Here is a 17,525-nt window from a genome sequence, read left to right on the forward strand (position 1 = left end):
GACAGAATTATCACAATTTCATTATTTGTAATTTTCGAAAATTTCAGCTTCCCAGTTGTAGGAATTTTCGAATTCTAGCTCTTTTTCCCAAAAGGATTTCTTCTGTCTTCTTTATTCGAAGTCACTAGTATTTTGATAAGATCAGCCCACACGATATCGAGATACAGTTCGGGAACCAGTCAGAAGATCAAGTGGTCTAGTATTGAAGATCATCACGTGGAGAAGGCGCGAGCAATCGACGATTCTTTGGAGAATCAAATCGGTAACTCTAAACCGTAGAATTCATGTTTTAGGATTTACTTTCTATGAGCATGAATTATTTGCGTTCTAGCATGCAATTATCTGTTTAACATGTGAATTGATTAATCGCATAATCGGTCAAATAGATCCGTATCTGATTTATTTATTTGTACAAGTCTTCCGCTGTGCGAGGGGCACCAAACCCCATCATATCGCGCCCTCACAGAAATACTTCAGACATTCCAGGGCTGTCGACTCACCGATGTGGAGGTACTCATCCCACATGTCTGTCGCGCCTCCGTAGGACAACTGCCTGATTGCCGCCGTGCACTTTTGAATAGGGGTGTGGCCGGGTCTGCCAAGCCGCATCGTGCCTGAAGCGGAAACACGGATATCGATGCTCCAAAGCGTCAACGATACGCATAAACAACTCTCTGCGTATTCTAAAACGCCGCCTGAACATGTTTGCGGGAAACCGCGGGTTCTCTGAAAAGTAGTCGTCATATAGCCGCTGATGTGCAGCTACGTGATCCCGATCAATCAACGCTCGGCGGTGGACAACCTTGCGTGGAGGGCGAGGTATCGCATGCTGTTCCACGTTACGCATGTACCGCTCCATCTCGCGGTTCATGTAGGCCTCCATAGCCTCGTTCATCCTTCGTTCGTACTCCTCAGCATCCCCACCACTACCACCACTGCTATCACCCGCGTTACTCATCGCTCGATGATGCTCTTGTACAGAAAGTTAGAGAAAGAGAAAACTCGTTAAAACAAGTGGTGCAAATGAAAATGAAACTAAAATCACGTTTATATAGGTTTTATAAAAAAAATCAAAATTGGGCGCTGGCCGATCGCTGGCCGATCGGCACGCCACAATGGCGGCCAACGCATCGGCCAGCGCCACGCGATCGGCTAGCCCTGGCCGCTTTTTTCGCCGATTTTGCGCTAGCCTACTCCATTGGTTCAGCTAGCCGACCGGCTAGCCACACGAATCGGCTAGCCGGTTGGCTAGCCGGTATTGGAGATGCTCTAAAGAATGATTGGTTAAAAAAGTTAGTGGAATATGAGACCCACTTTTTGTATAATACCTCCGTCCCCTATTAATTGTCCACTTTGGTTCCGGCACAGATTTTAAGAAATGTAAAGGAAAGTGAGTTAAAGAGTTAGTGGAATATGGGTCTCACTTTTGTTTAATTGATTTTATAATAAAATGTAAGTAAAATAAGTTAGTGAAATATGAGACTTACTTATCATTTATAGTAAAAGTGAAAGTGGATAATTAATAGGGGACAGAGGGAGTATTAGTTTTATAATAGAATGTGAGTGAAGTGAGTTAGTGAAATGTTAAACCTACTAACAATTAATGGTAGAAATGAAGTGTGACTATTATTGTGGGACCAAAAAAAAGACAATATGGAACGGAAAGAGTATCCTTTTATATTAAGAGTTTAACTCTATCAATAATGGACCCGGGTCTTATGAAATTAAATAAATATCGTTTTATGTTAAGAGTTTAACCGTATCAATTATAATTCGGGTCTTATTAAATATGATATTGATGCTAAAACACGATCTCTGAAGATGAGATTGATGCCACAGCAACATGGCATCTGGGTCAATAAGAGTTCCAGTGACATACATCAAATTCTTCGTCTCACCATTCCACACGTGTATAGCACATTGGACATATGTGTTTGTTATGATTATGTTTGAATTTGATTTCTTATTTTTAAAATTCTAGCGGTTGTTTTAATTTTAATTGGACTATGGAAGTAATTTTGGAAATAAGAAAAATAGTAGAACACAAACTTTCTAAGATTATGATTTCCAGCTTTTTTAGGTATTCTTTATATCAGTTCAAGATATTTTTTAATTATAATTATCACTTACATTTGTAATTGTAGTTATTTATTATTATTCATTATTGTATTTTGGAATATCGCACAAATTTATGATCACTTATTTCTTTGTTTATTTTATATCACAACATTTTATTACGTATGACTTTACTCATATCTATCTAACGAAATGGGTTCATATTCTCTATCCTCATTATAATATGCCTAATAATTACTCTATTCTATTTAAAGTGGTATATATATGTATTTTTTAAATGTCTCAATTTGAGTTGGTATTTTATGAAAATAGAAGCATAACTCTCTATTTTCTTTTACTCTAAACAATCTTACACAATTGGAAATGGGTAGAGGCGTAGAGCATTTAGTAAAATCCATCATGACATAAACAATGGGATAGATGAAATTTTAATTAAATAAAAATATCTATATGCTTATCCAAAATACTGAGAATAACACCTCTTTCTAGATTCTTCTTATTTTTTTCGATATATAAATATTGATGATAGTAGTATAAAACTCAGTATATATCAATATGAACAAAGTATACTAAAGTCAGATAATTAAATCTGGGTTCCAACGCAATAAAGTTCAGTATTAACTCTTCAAATTTCCATATAAAATTTTAACTCATTGTTTGCTTAATACTAGTATATTAATTATAAGTAGTATAACTAAATTATCGGAGTTAAATTATAATATCACTCCTATGATATAGTACCAATTTCAATTATTACTGCTATTTTCTTTCTTGATTTGCACATAAATAAACACGTAGTTTAAACTTGAGCTAAAAACTGAATCTCATCATTTTGATTTTAGACTCGAATATATATCTTGAGTAAAAAATTAAATGTTTTTGGGGATCGAAACATCTCCATGACCATAACATTATTTAGATGTTGGAGATCAAAATATTTGTAGTCATAGAAAGGTGAATATTCGAGGTCAATAATTATATTTTCTTGTTCGGTATAATATAATCTTTAAGTTATTTTAGTTTAGGTAATTCAAAAAATTAATGTTATGATTTAAACAAAGAAATATTTTTGGACAAAATGCTAATGCATTAGGTTTATCTATAGGAGTAGTAGTAAATAGGGTGACGCAACTGGTTAGATCCAATATTTAATTACTAATATAAAACAATAACATAGTTATTCTTTTCGATATAACAGTTTTTACTATTGAAAATAATTCCATTGCCAATGATACGCAAACTTTGATTCTAACACTAAAAAAAATTACTCTAAAAGGCATAAAAATAAAGACATAATTATTTACGTTGAACATTTTTTAAAATAACCACAGCGTAAGAAAATATATTTAGTTGAGAACAAATTATCTCTATCTCTATCTCTATCTCTGTTCAACAAAATATAAACACAATTGTAAATGATATAGATTATAATGGATTGTGGGGTCCAAATTTAGAATGACGAAAATAATATTAATGGATTGTAGGGTCCAAATTTAGAATGATGTATTCCGTGTATGGTTAGTATTGATTTAAAACTTTTCATCCTTATAATTAGTCTAATTTTGGTGGACTATCTAAAATAGTAAAACTTGTCTATTTTTTGTGAACAGAGTTAGTATTTTTTAGGGCGCTTTCATTTGCATTCCCTAAATTTAAACACTAAATATAAGGATGTTTTTTGAAGTGTTAGATGATGCATTCAGAAATACATATTAGTGTAATATTTTTAATAATATTAAAAAATATCATTTTTTTTCTAGTAGTAAAATTTGGTAACAATTATTCCGACTTGAAACGTTTAATAAACATATTAGAATATTTCTAAGTTAGACACTCCTAATACTTTTTGGCTACTCAAAATTATGGCTTAAAATTACAAAATTTGGTCCCAAAAATATTGTTATGGACAGGGAGATTGGTGCATTCCTTTCATTCAAAGTGGTTGGAAAAAAAATAGGGCGGCCTAATTTGATAGGAGTACAAATAAAGGTGAAGACATTTTCATAATAATTGTAACTTTGAGACAAAATTTCAATGTAGATTATTATTTAGAATTAACGACAAGTAAACAGTAAAAATTGTTAGATGTTGTCTAAGATGCAGTTTTACTGCTTTCATGTGACAAGCAGAAGGCAATCACTTACACTGCATATTTCGTCAAGTACAAAACACTGAAACCAAAATTTACCCTTTTCTACCTGATTTTCAGAGTCAAAATGATTGCATCCTTAAATTTGCTTACATAGGCAAAACAAAAATGGAATTCAATTTAATTCAGTAATTTGATTTTTGGAAAGAATTGGGATAAGGAATTGACCATATTCCCCCATCCTATAAAGGGAAAGGGCAAATAAAACCAGAAAAAGCAAAAGAAACATAAATTGGCGGCCGACTAAGACCGAATCCATAGGATCGGACGGCCGAGATGATCCGGATCCAACGGCCGTGAGAAGTTGCGCGTCATCTCAGGGCTTCCCATGAAAACCTCAAATCCTCTCCTTCAGCCTCCACACACGCCCCCTCTGTTTCTCTCTCACACACACAAAAACTCAGATTCACCTATACATACAGATACACCCATCTCTCTATATCTATATCTCCCCTCACACTATTGCCAAATTTCTGCCCATACATTTGAAACCCTCGAAAATTTTTGGGGATTAATTTTGCCGAAAGATGCAAACCAGCAACGGCTCCGAATCTCAGCAGAGCAGTTCCAAGGAGAGCAACAACGAGAGCGCCAATGGCGGCAGCAAGGCGGTGCCGCCACAGCCGCAGCAGCAGGTGGTCGTGCCTGGCCAGCAGTGGGTGGCGATGCAGTACCCCGCCGCCGCCATGGTAATGCAGCACGGGATGATTCCCGCGCCGCATTACGCGCCGCACTACATGCCCTACCACCTCCACCACCACCCGCCCCTGCCCCCGCCGCCTCCGCCGCCGCAGCAGCCCCCCGCCGGAACCGGCAACGGCGGTGGATCTAATGGCGAGAACCGCACGATCTGGGTGGGCGACCTGCATAATTGGATGGATGAGGATTATCTCCGCAGCTGCTTCTCTCAAACCGGCGAGGTATTCATATACACAAATACATGCATATTTAGTGTGAGATTAAGAAAGCGTATAGAGCTTTAAATAAAGCTTAGCTTTTTTAGTAGGAGAAGTAATACTGGGAGGTTTCACTATACTACTTTGTTTTGTTTTGGTTCTATTAATTATACTTGCATGATTTTCTTTATATAGATTCGATTCTTGTAATTGATCTGCATTTTAGAATGTACACTCAAACATGACTATATTTTGGCTTTTATTATGTACTAGATTTGAACGTTACTAGCAACCTTTCCAAATTTTGATTAGTGATAGAAAACAGCTGCATTTAATGATGAATCTAATTAATATTATCAATTGGTTCTTTTTGATAGAATTACATGCTTTTATTTCTCATTTCTCTCTACATATAATGTTATTTTTGGATGTCTATATTTCTTGGTTACATCACATAGATTTTTAACAAGGCTGAAATTTTGTGGTGCAGGTTTCGTCCATAAAGGTTATCCGTAATAAGCAAACAGGCTTTTCTGAGGGATATGGATTTGTTGAATTCTTTACACACGCTGCAGCGGAGAAAGCTCTGCAGACTTACTCTTGTGTTGCGATGCCTAACACCGAGCAACTTTTCCGTCTAAATTGGGCTGCATTTAGCATGGGCGATAAGCGTTCAAACAATGGTTCGGATCTTTCCATCTTTGTGGGTGATCTAGCTGCAGATGTTACTGACACTTTGCTCCACGAGACTTTTGCAAACAAGTATCCGTCTGTTAAAGCTGCTAAAGTTGTCATCGATGCAAATACTGGCCGTTCAAAAGGCTATGGTTTCGTTAGGTTTGGAGATGATAGTGAAAGAACACAGGCTATGAATGAAATGAATGGTATTTATTGCTCAAGCAGGCCAATGCGCATTGGTGCAGCAACACCGAGGAAGTCCTCTGGTTATCAGCAGCAATACTCTTCACCAGGTACTGTTGGTGCAGCACCAACTATATATGTATCATCTTGACTTGTCCCGTTGTTTAATTTTTCCACGTGAATAGCCTCTTTGTTTACCCCATGTATCGTGTGTGTCTTTTCTCTAAAGCTAACAAAAACGATCTAGGAATCATGGATGGGGAAATATATGATGTCCTTTCTACACAATATCCTCTCAAGTCTCGTTCGATAGCTTTTATTGTTGTAACAGAATTTCTATCTGTTTTAATGTGAAATTCTGAACAATCAAAGAGAAACTTAGTATAAGGAAACTTAATCTTCTAAATTGTGGTTACTGATGATCTTCTGTAATGTCTTGATAGTTTAGATGAATATGAAACCTATTGTTAGTTGAATTCTTTCGCGAAAACAGTATTTTTTCGATATTCTTGATTTTTTACTTATGCAGCAAATATTTTATAGGTGGATATGCAAATGGTGTCTCACCTCATGGATCACAGTCTGATGGAGACTCTGTTAACACTACAGTTTGTTATTTGTTCCTTTTTTCCTTTTCTTCTACTTACTTCTAGAAGTCTTTGCCTAATACGTGATCTTTTAGATTTTTGTTGGAGGACTTGACCCTAATGTGACTGATGAAGATCTCAGACAGCCTTTCTCTCAGTACGGAGAAATAGTATCTGTCAAGATACCGGTTGGGAAAGGATGCGGATTTGTTCAATTTGCTAACAGGTAATTTTCTATCTCACGATAATAGCTTTCATTTCCTATTACAGCACTAATATGTGATAACCTTGAAAACATTGGACAGAACTGATGCCGAAGAGGCCTTGCAGAAGTTGAGTGGTACAACCATTGGGAAACAAACTGTGCGCCTATCTTGGGGGCGTAATCCAGCTAACAAACAGGCAATTTTCGTTTCACCTTCTTCCGGCCTTTGCAGTATTTCGTATGCGTAGCACATAAACATAGTTCCTAACTCACTATGCAATTACTAAATATATACAATTACACAAGAATAATGCTATAATTCAAGCAAAAAATGCATTTGACCGCAGTGAGGTTGTACTTATGTTTGTGTTGGTTTTTGGTGCATTGTATAGTCGAGGAGTGATTTCGGGAATCAATGGACAGGGGCATACTACGGGCCGCCTTTCTTTGATGGATACGGATATGCGTTGCCACCACCTCAAGACCCGAGCATGTATGCAGCTGCATATGGGTCTTACCCGCATGTATGGAACCCACCAGCAGCAAGTGAGCTGAACTGTTGAGCCGGCTAGCGTCGACACACATAAAATGTTATGTGAGAACTATAAGGGTCTGCACCTAAATGTGGAGCGGAACTGAATTTTGACCTAATTAGGTACGTAGCTCTCTAGGAAATCTCAGAGAACATTTGTTAAGAAGTGTGGACTTGACTCGGAACTTCTCATTTGGAATAAATCATCTTCCACAACCCTCCATCCACATTCTTCTTAATTTATTTTAACCATCTCTTCATTCAACTTAGATCACTCTTGCCTAATATTTTACTAGGGGTTTAAATATATATGCTATATATTTATGGGGAGAGCAAAAAATTGTTAATGTTCAAGTCTTGCTAGTAGTAATATTACATGCTAGCTTAGGAATGAGAAAAAGCTATAAAGAGTAATATACAAAGAGTATGAAAATATGCTGATTCAATCCAACACATATCAAGCTCTGAAAAATCTATATAATCGAAAAATACAGAAAAGTGTAAGTATCACGTGGCCGGCAAAACTTGTTGATGAAGTGCAAGAGAATTTTTAAAAAGTAAAAATGGCTTTTTTTTCAATATGTTTGGTGCTATGTTAATTTCTAAATTTTAATATCTAAGTCCTTCTCTTAAATTTATGTCTGAGCCTAGTGAATATAATAGGCTAACCTAATTTTCTAGAAATCCAATCTCTTATGTGCTCTGTGTTACTTGGAATGGGAAACAATTAATGTGATTTAAATTCTAGACAATTTTATGACACAAAAGAGATCACAAGTCTAAACAGAGGAGATGCAGCAGCACTACTTTACAGCTTAATTAGTGCATTGTACTTCTAGAACCAGAGCCGGTTGACCCACCAAAATGGCCACCTTAAGGACCACATATGTGTTTGTGAAATAGTTATTGACATTTTAGGGTCATTTTGTTGCACTCCCATGGTTAATCAATCTCTTTCAACAGTTATCCATCTTTTCATCGAAGGGTCGAGATGTGATCTTAGTTACTCTCTTCGTCCCTAAAAATCTGTCACCTTTTATCATTTTTGGTAGTTTTGGTAGTGTACTTTACATTCCACTAACTCATTCTCACTCACATTTTATTATAAAACTAATATATAAAAGTAGGACCCACATGCCACTAACTTTTTCAACCCACTTTATATCACATTTCTCAAAACCCGTGTCAGGTCAAACGGTGCCAAATTATTAGGGACGGAGAGAGTATGATATATGGTATTGTGTCGCCCTAATGCAACCATATATATGTGCACGCTTGTGCATGTGGTTAGAGTTGTATTCATACCAGAACCATTTCTAATTCATAATTGAGACTGAATAACAGACGCTAGATGTGAATTTTAGACGGTCTTGATTACAACACACGATATGATATATATGTTGTGTTGAAGTATGGTTCAATGTTGTGTGGAAGTATGACTTATTATTATGTTGAACTATAGTTCATTGTTTCGATAAAGTATATTTTGAATTGTTGATTACATCGATTCATTTTCGAATACGGATAAAATTTGTGTGCTCTCACATTCTCTCTCATAAAATATCTCAAAATTTAAAACAAATATAACTATTTCGATTTAAATTAATTTTTCATACTCCATATATCAAATTAAAGATAATATTATGATGATTCAAAATATGCTCATAATAAATTTGCTTGAAAAGTAGAATATGTAAGTTTGATGGTTCTCGCATTCTCTCTTACAAAATATCTCAAAACCTCTTTGCTTGATGATTCAAAATATGCCTCTTTTGATTTAAATTAATTTTTCATATAACGTATATCAAATTAAAGATAATTTTATGATGATTCAAAATATGTTCATACGAAGATATTTGCTTGAAAAATAGAATATGTAAAAGTAGGCTTGCAAATTCGGGTACCTGCAGGTATCCAAACCCGAAAAATCGAGTACTCAAACCCAAAATCAATACTCGACCGGTATATGAATTCGAATACTCTAATACCCAATGCGGGTGTCCGAACTGACTAGTTGGGTACCAGTAAACCCGAAATTATAATATTTCAAATTTATTCTATTTATAAAATTATATTGTGATGAGTATGTGGGTTATTAAAAATTACTATTACTGCTACCAACGGGTTGGTTGCGTGGAGCTGTGGTGACCTGAGGTCACGTGTTCAAACACGGACGCCTGTTGGGAGACTTTCGGCCTTAATTTATAAACCCGGTTTTTTATTATTCTTACATTATTGGGATAAACCCAAAAAAGAAAATACTATTACTACTACTTATTGACTATTTTAAAAGTTCAAACTTCAATTTTAGTGTTTTAGTAATCTTTGACACACTATGCAATAGGGTAGTGATATAATACAAACTTATATATTGTACAAACTCAAAACTCTTCAAGACAGATTCAACACAGTTTCAATACAATATCAATACAGTGAAAAATACAAACTTGTATATTGTACTAATAGACATTAAACACTATTTAATTTCATAATAAAGAATTTTTTGACATACGTAGAAACTCAAAAGAGATAAGATTTGTTCTTCTTTTTCTTTGGCTTCAATGTGATGAATACCATTATAAAATAACACTGTCATTAATAGATTTATAAATTTAATAATTATAATTATAATTATAATGCTAAATGCAAAGGTAGGCTATATATACGTTGTCAATTTTTATGCTTAAATATAAAGTGTAGTAGTATATCATTTCTTCAAATAATATATAAGCTAATAAATGACCTGAAATAGTCCTCTAATTCTCATAATTGCAAGACTTTCATAAAATACAATTGGTTTGAGCACATAACCTATCTTTCATCAAATAAATTTTTTAGTGATCCAAAGTCATAGATACTTTATGCTTGAAAAGTGGACCTAGAGATGTAAAGAATAGAGAAAGATGGATTGATGGAAATGACTCATCTTTTTCTTTCCATTGAAGAGGGTACAATAATTCAAGAGGATATGTGTTTATTGGGTTGAAAAAGCTAATCATACTAATCCAAAAGAAATAAATAGCAACAAAATGTCCCCACATTAAACAAATTTCAAAAATCAGTTGCCCACTTTGAGGAGGTGTCGTTTTGTTATATGAGTTATATCTTATTTCCATAACATATTAATCATCATTTTTGGTGCTCAACATTAATTTGGTTTCTAATTAATACTAGTTCAATCTACAGCATGCTAATCTTCAACGTGGATAAATCTTTTTGGCTTTCATTAATCATTTAATTAGATGGCTTTGATTGTTAGTAATTTCGGACACGTGTATAACCCTTGTCTTCCGGTATGTTTATATAAATGCTAAATGATTAATATATCACTGAAAGTCTGAAATCATGATTGGATGCTTTAGATATAAGCTATATAGTACAACGCATTAATGAAATCAATAAAAGGATCAAACTGGTATATATAGAGATTGTTCATTTCAATTTATTTTAAAGTCATAATACAAACTATATCAGTTCATTAGTTAGTAGTTAACTTAGTATCAGTTCGCTTATTTATAAATATCTGCTTTCAACGCGATATCAGGAAGACAAGAACTGATACTCACTCCGTTCCTGAAAAGTAGTATAAAGTTCGTTTTTGAAAAATATGAACTTTCTAATTTTGAAATAGTTAAACAATACATTACCATTACACATAATTTTGTTTAAAACTTATACAATTACACTATACAATTAATAATGTTGAGATCACTCTCCACTAATACTATTTATACTACCATTTATCTCTCTCTATCTTATTTTACCAATTATACATTAAAATATATGTCAAACCAAATATTCATAATTTTCAGAGACAGAGATAATATATTTTTACAATGTAAAATAATATTTATACATTATAAAAATGATATGATTTTCGGTTATCAAAATTCTCATTTAAAAAAGTTATTAGTAAAACCATTTCAGAAATACAAATGCGTCGCTTTGTCTTTTCCTGGGAAGATATTCCTCGCCAAACGTGGAATGATATACTTAACATTTCTTTGCATTTTTATTTCACTCTCCTCTATTCCATTGCAATGAGCATTCTATTCTACTATACCCAAAAAATGAAATGGAATGAAAATAAAAATCGCAATTCTATTATTTTTTTATTCTATCATACCAAAAAAGACACAAGGACAGGCTTATGGTTATTTTAATATACACATTGTTGTGTTTATATGGTAGATTTAACTTAATGAATACTATGAATCAAATTTAAATATCATTAGTATAATACTTCCTTCCCGTGCCAGTCCGCTACCAGCTCTAAGAGTCACGTCTTGCAAGCCGGCACCGAGCGTTGCGAGGCAACGCAAGGGCAAGCACGACGCTTGTTCCGAACCGCACTTTTCGATCAATATAAATCACAACATTTTGCAAAAGAAACTAATTAAATCATCTTTTAGATGGAAACGACATCGTTTTAAACGGAGCATTTCCATATGTGAAAACATTTGTGTCATTTTCTTTGTAAAAGTTCTATCGTTTTCGTTCCTCAAATATATATAGAATGTTACCGAAATTCTACCAACGGAGGGGTTTGAGATTGAAATAGAAAAAGTGGGTAGCAACATTGTTGATGGCTGTTATACATTAAAATCCAAATACATGAATAAATCGGTCTATATAAAAAAAGAAAATTTTACCATATAAAATTTGAAAAACACTTAGTAGTAGTATTATTTTATTTTTTATAAGTACCTTTTGATGAAAAAAAACTAGACACGCGTGGAATCACAAAGGAGACGTGAAGAAGCCGATAAACTTATTATGCTATTTTAATGAATTACTATATAAAAAGAATTGCAGAATCATTATGAGTAGTGAAAATCCAAATAGTAATAATAAGGGGTAACGCAAGCATGTCTTTGGAGTAGACCCATTTATATTTTCCTCTTCAACTCAACACTACCTTTAGTTGGCATCCATGTGATCTCTGCAGCTTTTTAATCATCTCAATTAATTATTCCTTTTTCTCTAAACTAATTAATCATAATTACTTATATTAACCTTTCATACAACAAAACTGATTTATTAGGTCGTGTTACATTGGCCCATTTTAGAGGTTATTGTCAAATTATAAAGTACAGTAAATCTTAAAAACCTTAAACTCGGATTGTTTTTAGCATAATTTGAAGTTTGAACTCTACTATTCGAACTGAATTTTTTTTTTGCATAAGTTAAAAACAAACTTTAAGTCAGATTATTTGACTATGGATTTCCCCACTCCTTTAATAAAATAGTCTCTCGTCTGATTCTACATAAATTTTTTATGAAAAATCATCAATCTAAAATCCAAAATAATGGTTATGGATACCACGACAAAAAACTCATTAAATTGGGTCAAAGCATTATGAAATGGCCAAATTCGTAGAGGTATAATATATTATCCTTTATTAATTCCCCTAATTTCGATTTTAAAAAAAAAACTCACAAACATCACACCTCTCGCTTCTTTTTTCTTTTTTTCTTTTTTCTTTATCTTAATTTGATACAGAAATTTAACTTTAAATTAAGATGAAGAATCAATTTTTCTCAAAGTAAAAAGAATAAATAGGAGAGGAGAAGAAAATATATTGCACTTGAAAAAAGGAAATAATAAAATAGAAAACAGTCTTATTCTTGCCACTTGTATTACAATGACACCTAGTTTTCATTTTAGCTTTTAAAGTCACCGCCATTATTTTCCATAGATAATCTCATCAAAATATGCAATTTTTAAGAGGCAAATTATAAAATATAAATATCCATCACTATTCAATTCATATTATAATGTATACAAATCTCTCTCTCCTCTCTCTGACAATCAAATGCATATATCCATATTTATGAGCGTTATTAAACACAGTTGAGTTCAGAAATGAATGAACGAATTGATGCTAAAGTACTCTGCTGATTTAGGGGCTACAGCTTGCTCAGATCAAGAAATAATATAAAGTTTGTTTGTTGAATGTCTATTTTGAGGCGTGCTTGAAGCAACTCATTCAATGGATTCAATTCTCTCCAGGTCTCCTTGATTCGCCATCATTTATTGCATATTTTTTTCGGTATATAAGTTTTCAATCATTGAGGGATTTAATTTGCGAAATGTTCTCACAGGTGATATTGTTTTGGGAGAGACGAGTATGGAAGGCCGGAGGAGTTTGCGGTTGCAGTCTATGAAGGCTCACGTTAAGCACGAAAAGGTAATCCAAGCGTTGATGAAATTTGAGTGAATTTATTGGCTTGTTTGATCCAATTTGATTTTGTTGAGTTGGATTAATTGTTTGTGGTGTGTGTTAATCTATTGAGATTTGAGTTTGGGTGTTGTTACGTTGTTGGATTTACGGTATCTGCAAATTGAAAAATCATTAGTTTTTGTGCTTATCAAACTAAGCGTAGCTCTATCCTAGTTTTACCCTTCTTTTTAATGTTAAAAACGAAAAAAAGGTATGTGAGCGATATCCTTTTGCGGTCGCGTGTGATTGAGGCTGATTGACTGATACTCTCTGTGTCCGCGTAGAAGGAAAAAATGGAAATGCAGAGTAGCTGGGCAACGGATGCTGAGAAGCCATGTACCAGCAATCGAAGCTCAATACGAGAGAGAAAATTGACGTTGCAACAAGATGTGAGGAGCAGCTCATTTAGTGTCTGTGTATTTCCTTATTCTGTGTGTGAACTTCTTGTTGAAAGTCTTGTTTATTTATAGGTTGATAAGTTAAAGAAGAGACTACGGCACGAGGAAAATGTCCACAGAGCTTTGGAGAGAGCCTTCACCCGACCGCTGGGAGCTCTTCCTCGTCTGCCTCCGTATCTCCCACAACATGTCAGCCTTCCTCGCGAATTTATCTTTTTGATTAATTGCAAATGCTTTCATTATCTTAGCCGGATCGACCAAATTTTCAAGAAATAGTATCCAATTCACTTTTTTATCGATCACTGAGTGAGAAGAGTGGTGATTTTGGATCATGGTTTTTGCAGACACTGGAGCTTCTAGCTGAAGTAGCTGTTTTGGAGGAAGAAATAGTTCGGCTTGAGGAGAAAATAGTGTTTTTCAGGAAAGGACTATATCAAGAAGCTGTATACATTTCATCCTCCAAGAAGATGGATACTAAAGATGAACAGAAGCAATCGACTTTCTTGGTTACCTCGAAGACAGATTCTGAAACCGGCATTTGGAAGGATTCAACCTTTCTTTCAGGTTACATTCTAATAAAGCTGAACTGGTTTTCTATGCAACCTTTGCTTTTGAGATTTCCATAGTTTGTACCAAAAAATGCATTGCCAGTATGATAAATCTTAGCCTGCATGCAATTTTAGATGATAAAAGAGGAAAAGAAAACCAGTCAAGCACCAGTACTTCGAAGAATAAGAAGCAATCTGTGAATTCGAAAGTACAACCATCCAGAAATCCTGTGAAAAAGCGCCTGACTGAGAGCAAGTCAGGTGAGAGGCGTTTGGATCCTCAGAGATCACAGGTGTGTGTGTGCTTCAATTTACTTTAGCACTGAACTAAGAAATAGTTTGTTGATTGACTGAACTGAGTCTCGTGAATATCAGTGGGAAATGCAATTATTGGATCAGGCGACTACTCCAAAGACGACTCCTGCCAATCTCGAGGCAACATCACCAGTAGATGGTAGTCCAAACAAAATTTCAGAGAGCATTTTGAAATGCTTAATAAACATCTATTTAAGATTGAGCTCCATGAAGAATAGGAATTCCACTGAAAGTTTACCTTCGCAGACAGTGGCATATTCTTTTGATCCTTATAATTTATGTTCAATGTTTGGGAAGAGGGATATCGGTCCATATAAGCATTTAATGACCATTGAAGCGGCATCCATCGATCCAAACCGAACAACAATATCAGTCTTCCTTGTTCAAAGATTGAAGTGAGTATAAGGCTAGATTTCGTTTTAACCTTTCCGGTGGTAATTTTGGTAGATGCTGATCTTGTCTTCTGTTTCAGGCTATTGTTTCGGAAACTTGCAACTGTTAGTTTGAAGGACCTAAGTCACCAAGAAAAACTTGCCTTTTGGATTAACATCTACAATTCGTGCATGATGAATGTAGGATTTTCTTAATTGTGTTTTGATCATGGGTGAGTTGAGCTACACCGAAAACTAATCAGCAAATTCATATTCTTCAGGCATTTCTTGAGTATGGCATTCCAGAGGATCCTGAGATGGTGTTTGAACTGATGCAAAAGGTAATTGATTAGCTGGCAGGGTATTTATATTGAATATCAACATGTAGATATATTCCACGATTTAAGTTACCATTCAATTAGTAGCATTTCTGAACTTTTTTGGCATGTATCTGCCACCCTGCTTGAGGGAATATGATCTTCCTGAGATATACTGTATTTCTGCTATTCATGATGATAACTTCAACTCTTGTTTCTCAGGCAACCGTGACTGTTAGTGAACATGTTCTAACGGCAATAACCATTGAGCATTTCATATTAAGATTGCCTTATCACTCAAAATATGTAAGATAGCTCCACTTTTATACTACATGTTTTACCTCGTTCCATCAATTGCGGATAGCTTTCCCACAATTACTCCTACCTACTTGATTTCCCCAGACTTCCTCGAAGAGTACAAAGAACGATGAGACGATGGCAAGAAGCATGTTCGGCCTAGAGTTGTCCGAGCCGTTTGTCACATTTGCTCTGTCCTGTGGAAGCTGGTCGTCCCCTGCTGTATGTTATTACTCCATGTTGATTTTTGATAATTTTTATCATTTGAGCTAATTTTACTGGATTCATGAAATATTAAGATTAGAGAGATCTTATTATGAATAACTATACTCAATCATGTATCTTATCAATCATGAAAAGTAAATGTCCTCTTAAGTCATCATTGTGTTGTTCCTTTCATCAACCATCTTGCCTTACAAAGAGGGTCAAGGGCCTCTCCATATTTTTTCTAGCTCAATTGTAACTCAACTTGTACTTAAACTGGCTTTCAGCAATTTTATTTATTTTTGTTTGATTTCTTTTACCATTATTGAAGGTGAGGGTGTACACTGCATCCCGAGTCGAAAGTGAGCTGGAAACTGCTAAGAGAGAATACTTGCAAGCAGCAGTCGGCATTTCAACCATTAGAAAAGTTATAGCAATACCAAAGCTAATGGATTGGTATCTGCTAGACTTTGCGAAAGACTTCGAATCATTGGTAGATTGGATATGCCTCCAATTACCATCTGAACTCGCTAAAGAAGCGATTACATGCCTCGAGAGCAGGAAAGATTTGCCTCCCTTGAAGTCCATTCAGATATTGCCATACGAGTTCAGCTTCCGATACCTTTTCCATACATAAATAAGGTTAGTTCAACATATTGTTTTTTACTATTTGAAAGTTTTGGACATTGATTGTTATCTGTACAAATGTAGTAGTAGAATGTATAATCAATTATCTTGTATAACTTTACACGAAATGTTTCTTAAATGCGCGGTACGGGATGTAAAGATCGATTCAATTCATTATTTTAAAAAAGTGGGTGCATACAGCCAGGTTATGTTCTCCAATTTATTTTATTTGATGGCCCCATTTTCTTAAATCAGCTGATCTCATTCTTCCGCCTTCATCGACAGGTAACTATTTGTATGGATTTTAAGTGAAGTATGTGGAATGCTCTAGACTTTGAACTATCTTATAATCACCATACATCATGGAGTATATTATTAGTAATTCAAATTGATTCTTAGTCATCTTGTGATCACATTATTTTGTTGAAGTACTATTAGTTTTGTGAATAGGGACATTACATTATTGTGGTTGGGTTATGGCTCACATTTATGCAAGAATAGATGCAAATAATTGAAAGCAATGATGTTGCACACCAATTAGGGGTTTCCTTTTCTGTTTAACTCCAATTATTTCTTCTTCTTTGGAGGGAGTAGGCTGGCGTAGAAATTGGGGTTGGTATTTTCGAACAATATAACATTAAATTTGATCACATTCATGTCCTTACAAGGGTACAATAATTTTGTGTTATGTTCCTTTTTAGGGCACAAGTTGTGTTCATTTTTCGGTCCTTGCACCCGTATTCGTTTGCATAAACTATCTTATCGTCGATATAGGACATCTTCCTTCTAACTTGGAGTAAACAGGCAGCTATTTCTCAAATTAACACTTTCTTTAATCATACTGTGAATTTTGACTAATGAAAGGAAAGTATGGGAAGCTGTACAAATTTATCATCGTACAAAGTTTTCCATTGAAAG

The 17,525-nt window shown here is 34.6% G+C and overlaps 1 protein-coding gene and 1 pseudogene across 3 annotated transcripts; both read left to right on the forward strand.

Moving 5' to 3' along the window:
* Positions 1-4,578: 4,578 nt before the first annotated feature.
* On the forward strand, positions 4,579-7,529 carry LOC125207244 (annotated as a pseudogene).
* A 5,552-nt stretch (positions 7,530-13,081) lies between these two features.
* LOC125205982 lies at positions 13,082-17,312 on the forward strand. 3 transcript variants are annotated; one of them, XM_048105225.1, is made up of 13 exons: positions 13,082-13,319; positions 13,412-13,497; positions 13,815-13,919; positions 14,001-14,117; positions 14,273-14,492; positions 14,612-14,769; positions 14,852-15,186; positions 15,264-15,363; positions 15,444-15,503; positions 15,702-15,785; positions 15,882-15,998; positions 16,312-16,622; positions 17,195-17,312. In XM_048105225.1, exons 2-12 carry the CDS (start codon positions 13,438-13,440, stop codon positions 16,615-16,617), a joined length of 1,662 nt encoding a protein of 553 aa, XP_047961182.1. In that variant the 5' UTR covers positions 13,082-13,319; positions 13,412-13,437; the 3' UTR covers positions 16,618-16,622; positions 17,195-17,312. The 3 variants fall into 3 exon arrangements, with proteins under 3 accessions (XP_047961182.1, XP_047961181.1, XP_047961180.1); XM_048105224.1 differs by lacking the exon at positions 17,195-17,312 and adding an exon at positions 16,893-17,091; XM_048105223.1 differs by lacking the exon at positions 17,195-17,312 and having other exon boundaries at positions 13,083-13,319; positions 16,312-16,835.
* The last annotated feature ends 213 nt before the right edge of the window (positions 17,313-17,525 follow it).

The sequence above is a fragment of the Salvia hispanica genome, chromosome 2 (genome assembly GCF_023119035.1).
Source record: "Salvia hispanica cultivar TCC Black 2014 chromosome 2, UniMelb_Shisp_WGS_1.0, whole genome shotgun sequence".
NCBI classification, from domain to species: Eukaryota; Viridiplantae; Streptophyta; class Magnoliopsida; order Lamiales; family Lamiaceae; genus Salvia; species Salvia hispanica.

What these genes read in the sequence shown, in the direction of transcription:
- LOC125205982 (XM_048105225.1), top strand. Translation starts at nt 13,438, where the DNA reads ATGGAAGGCCGGAGGAGTTTGCGGTTGCAGTCTATGAAGGCTCACGTT. An exon ending in ACAATTCGTGCATGATGAAT is followed by an intron (nt 15,364 to 15,443) that starts GTAGGATTTTCT and finishes CATATTCTTCAG; the next exon opens with GCATTTCTTGAGTATGGCAT. An exon ending in TGTTTGAACTGATGCAAAAG is followed by an intron (nt 15,504 to 15,701) that starts GTAATTGATTAG and finishes CTTGTTTCTCAG; the next exon opens with GCAACCGTGACTGTTAGTGA.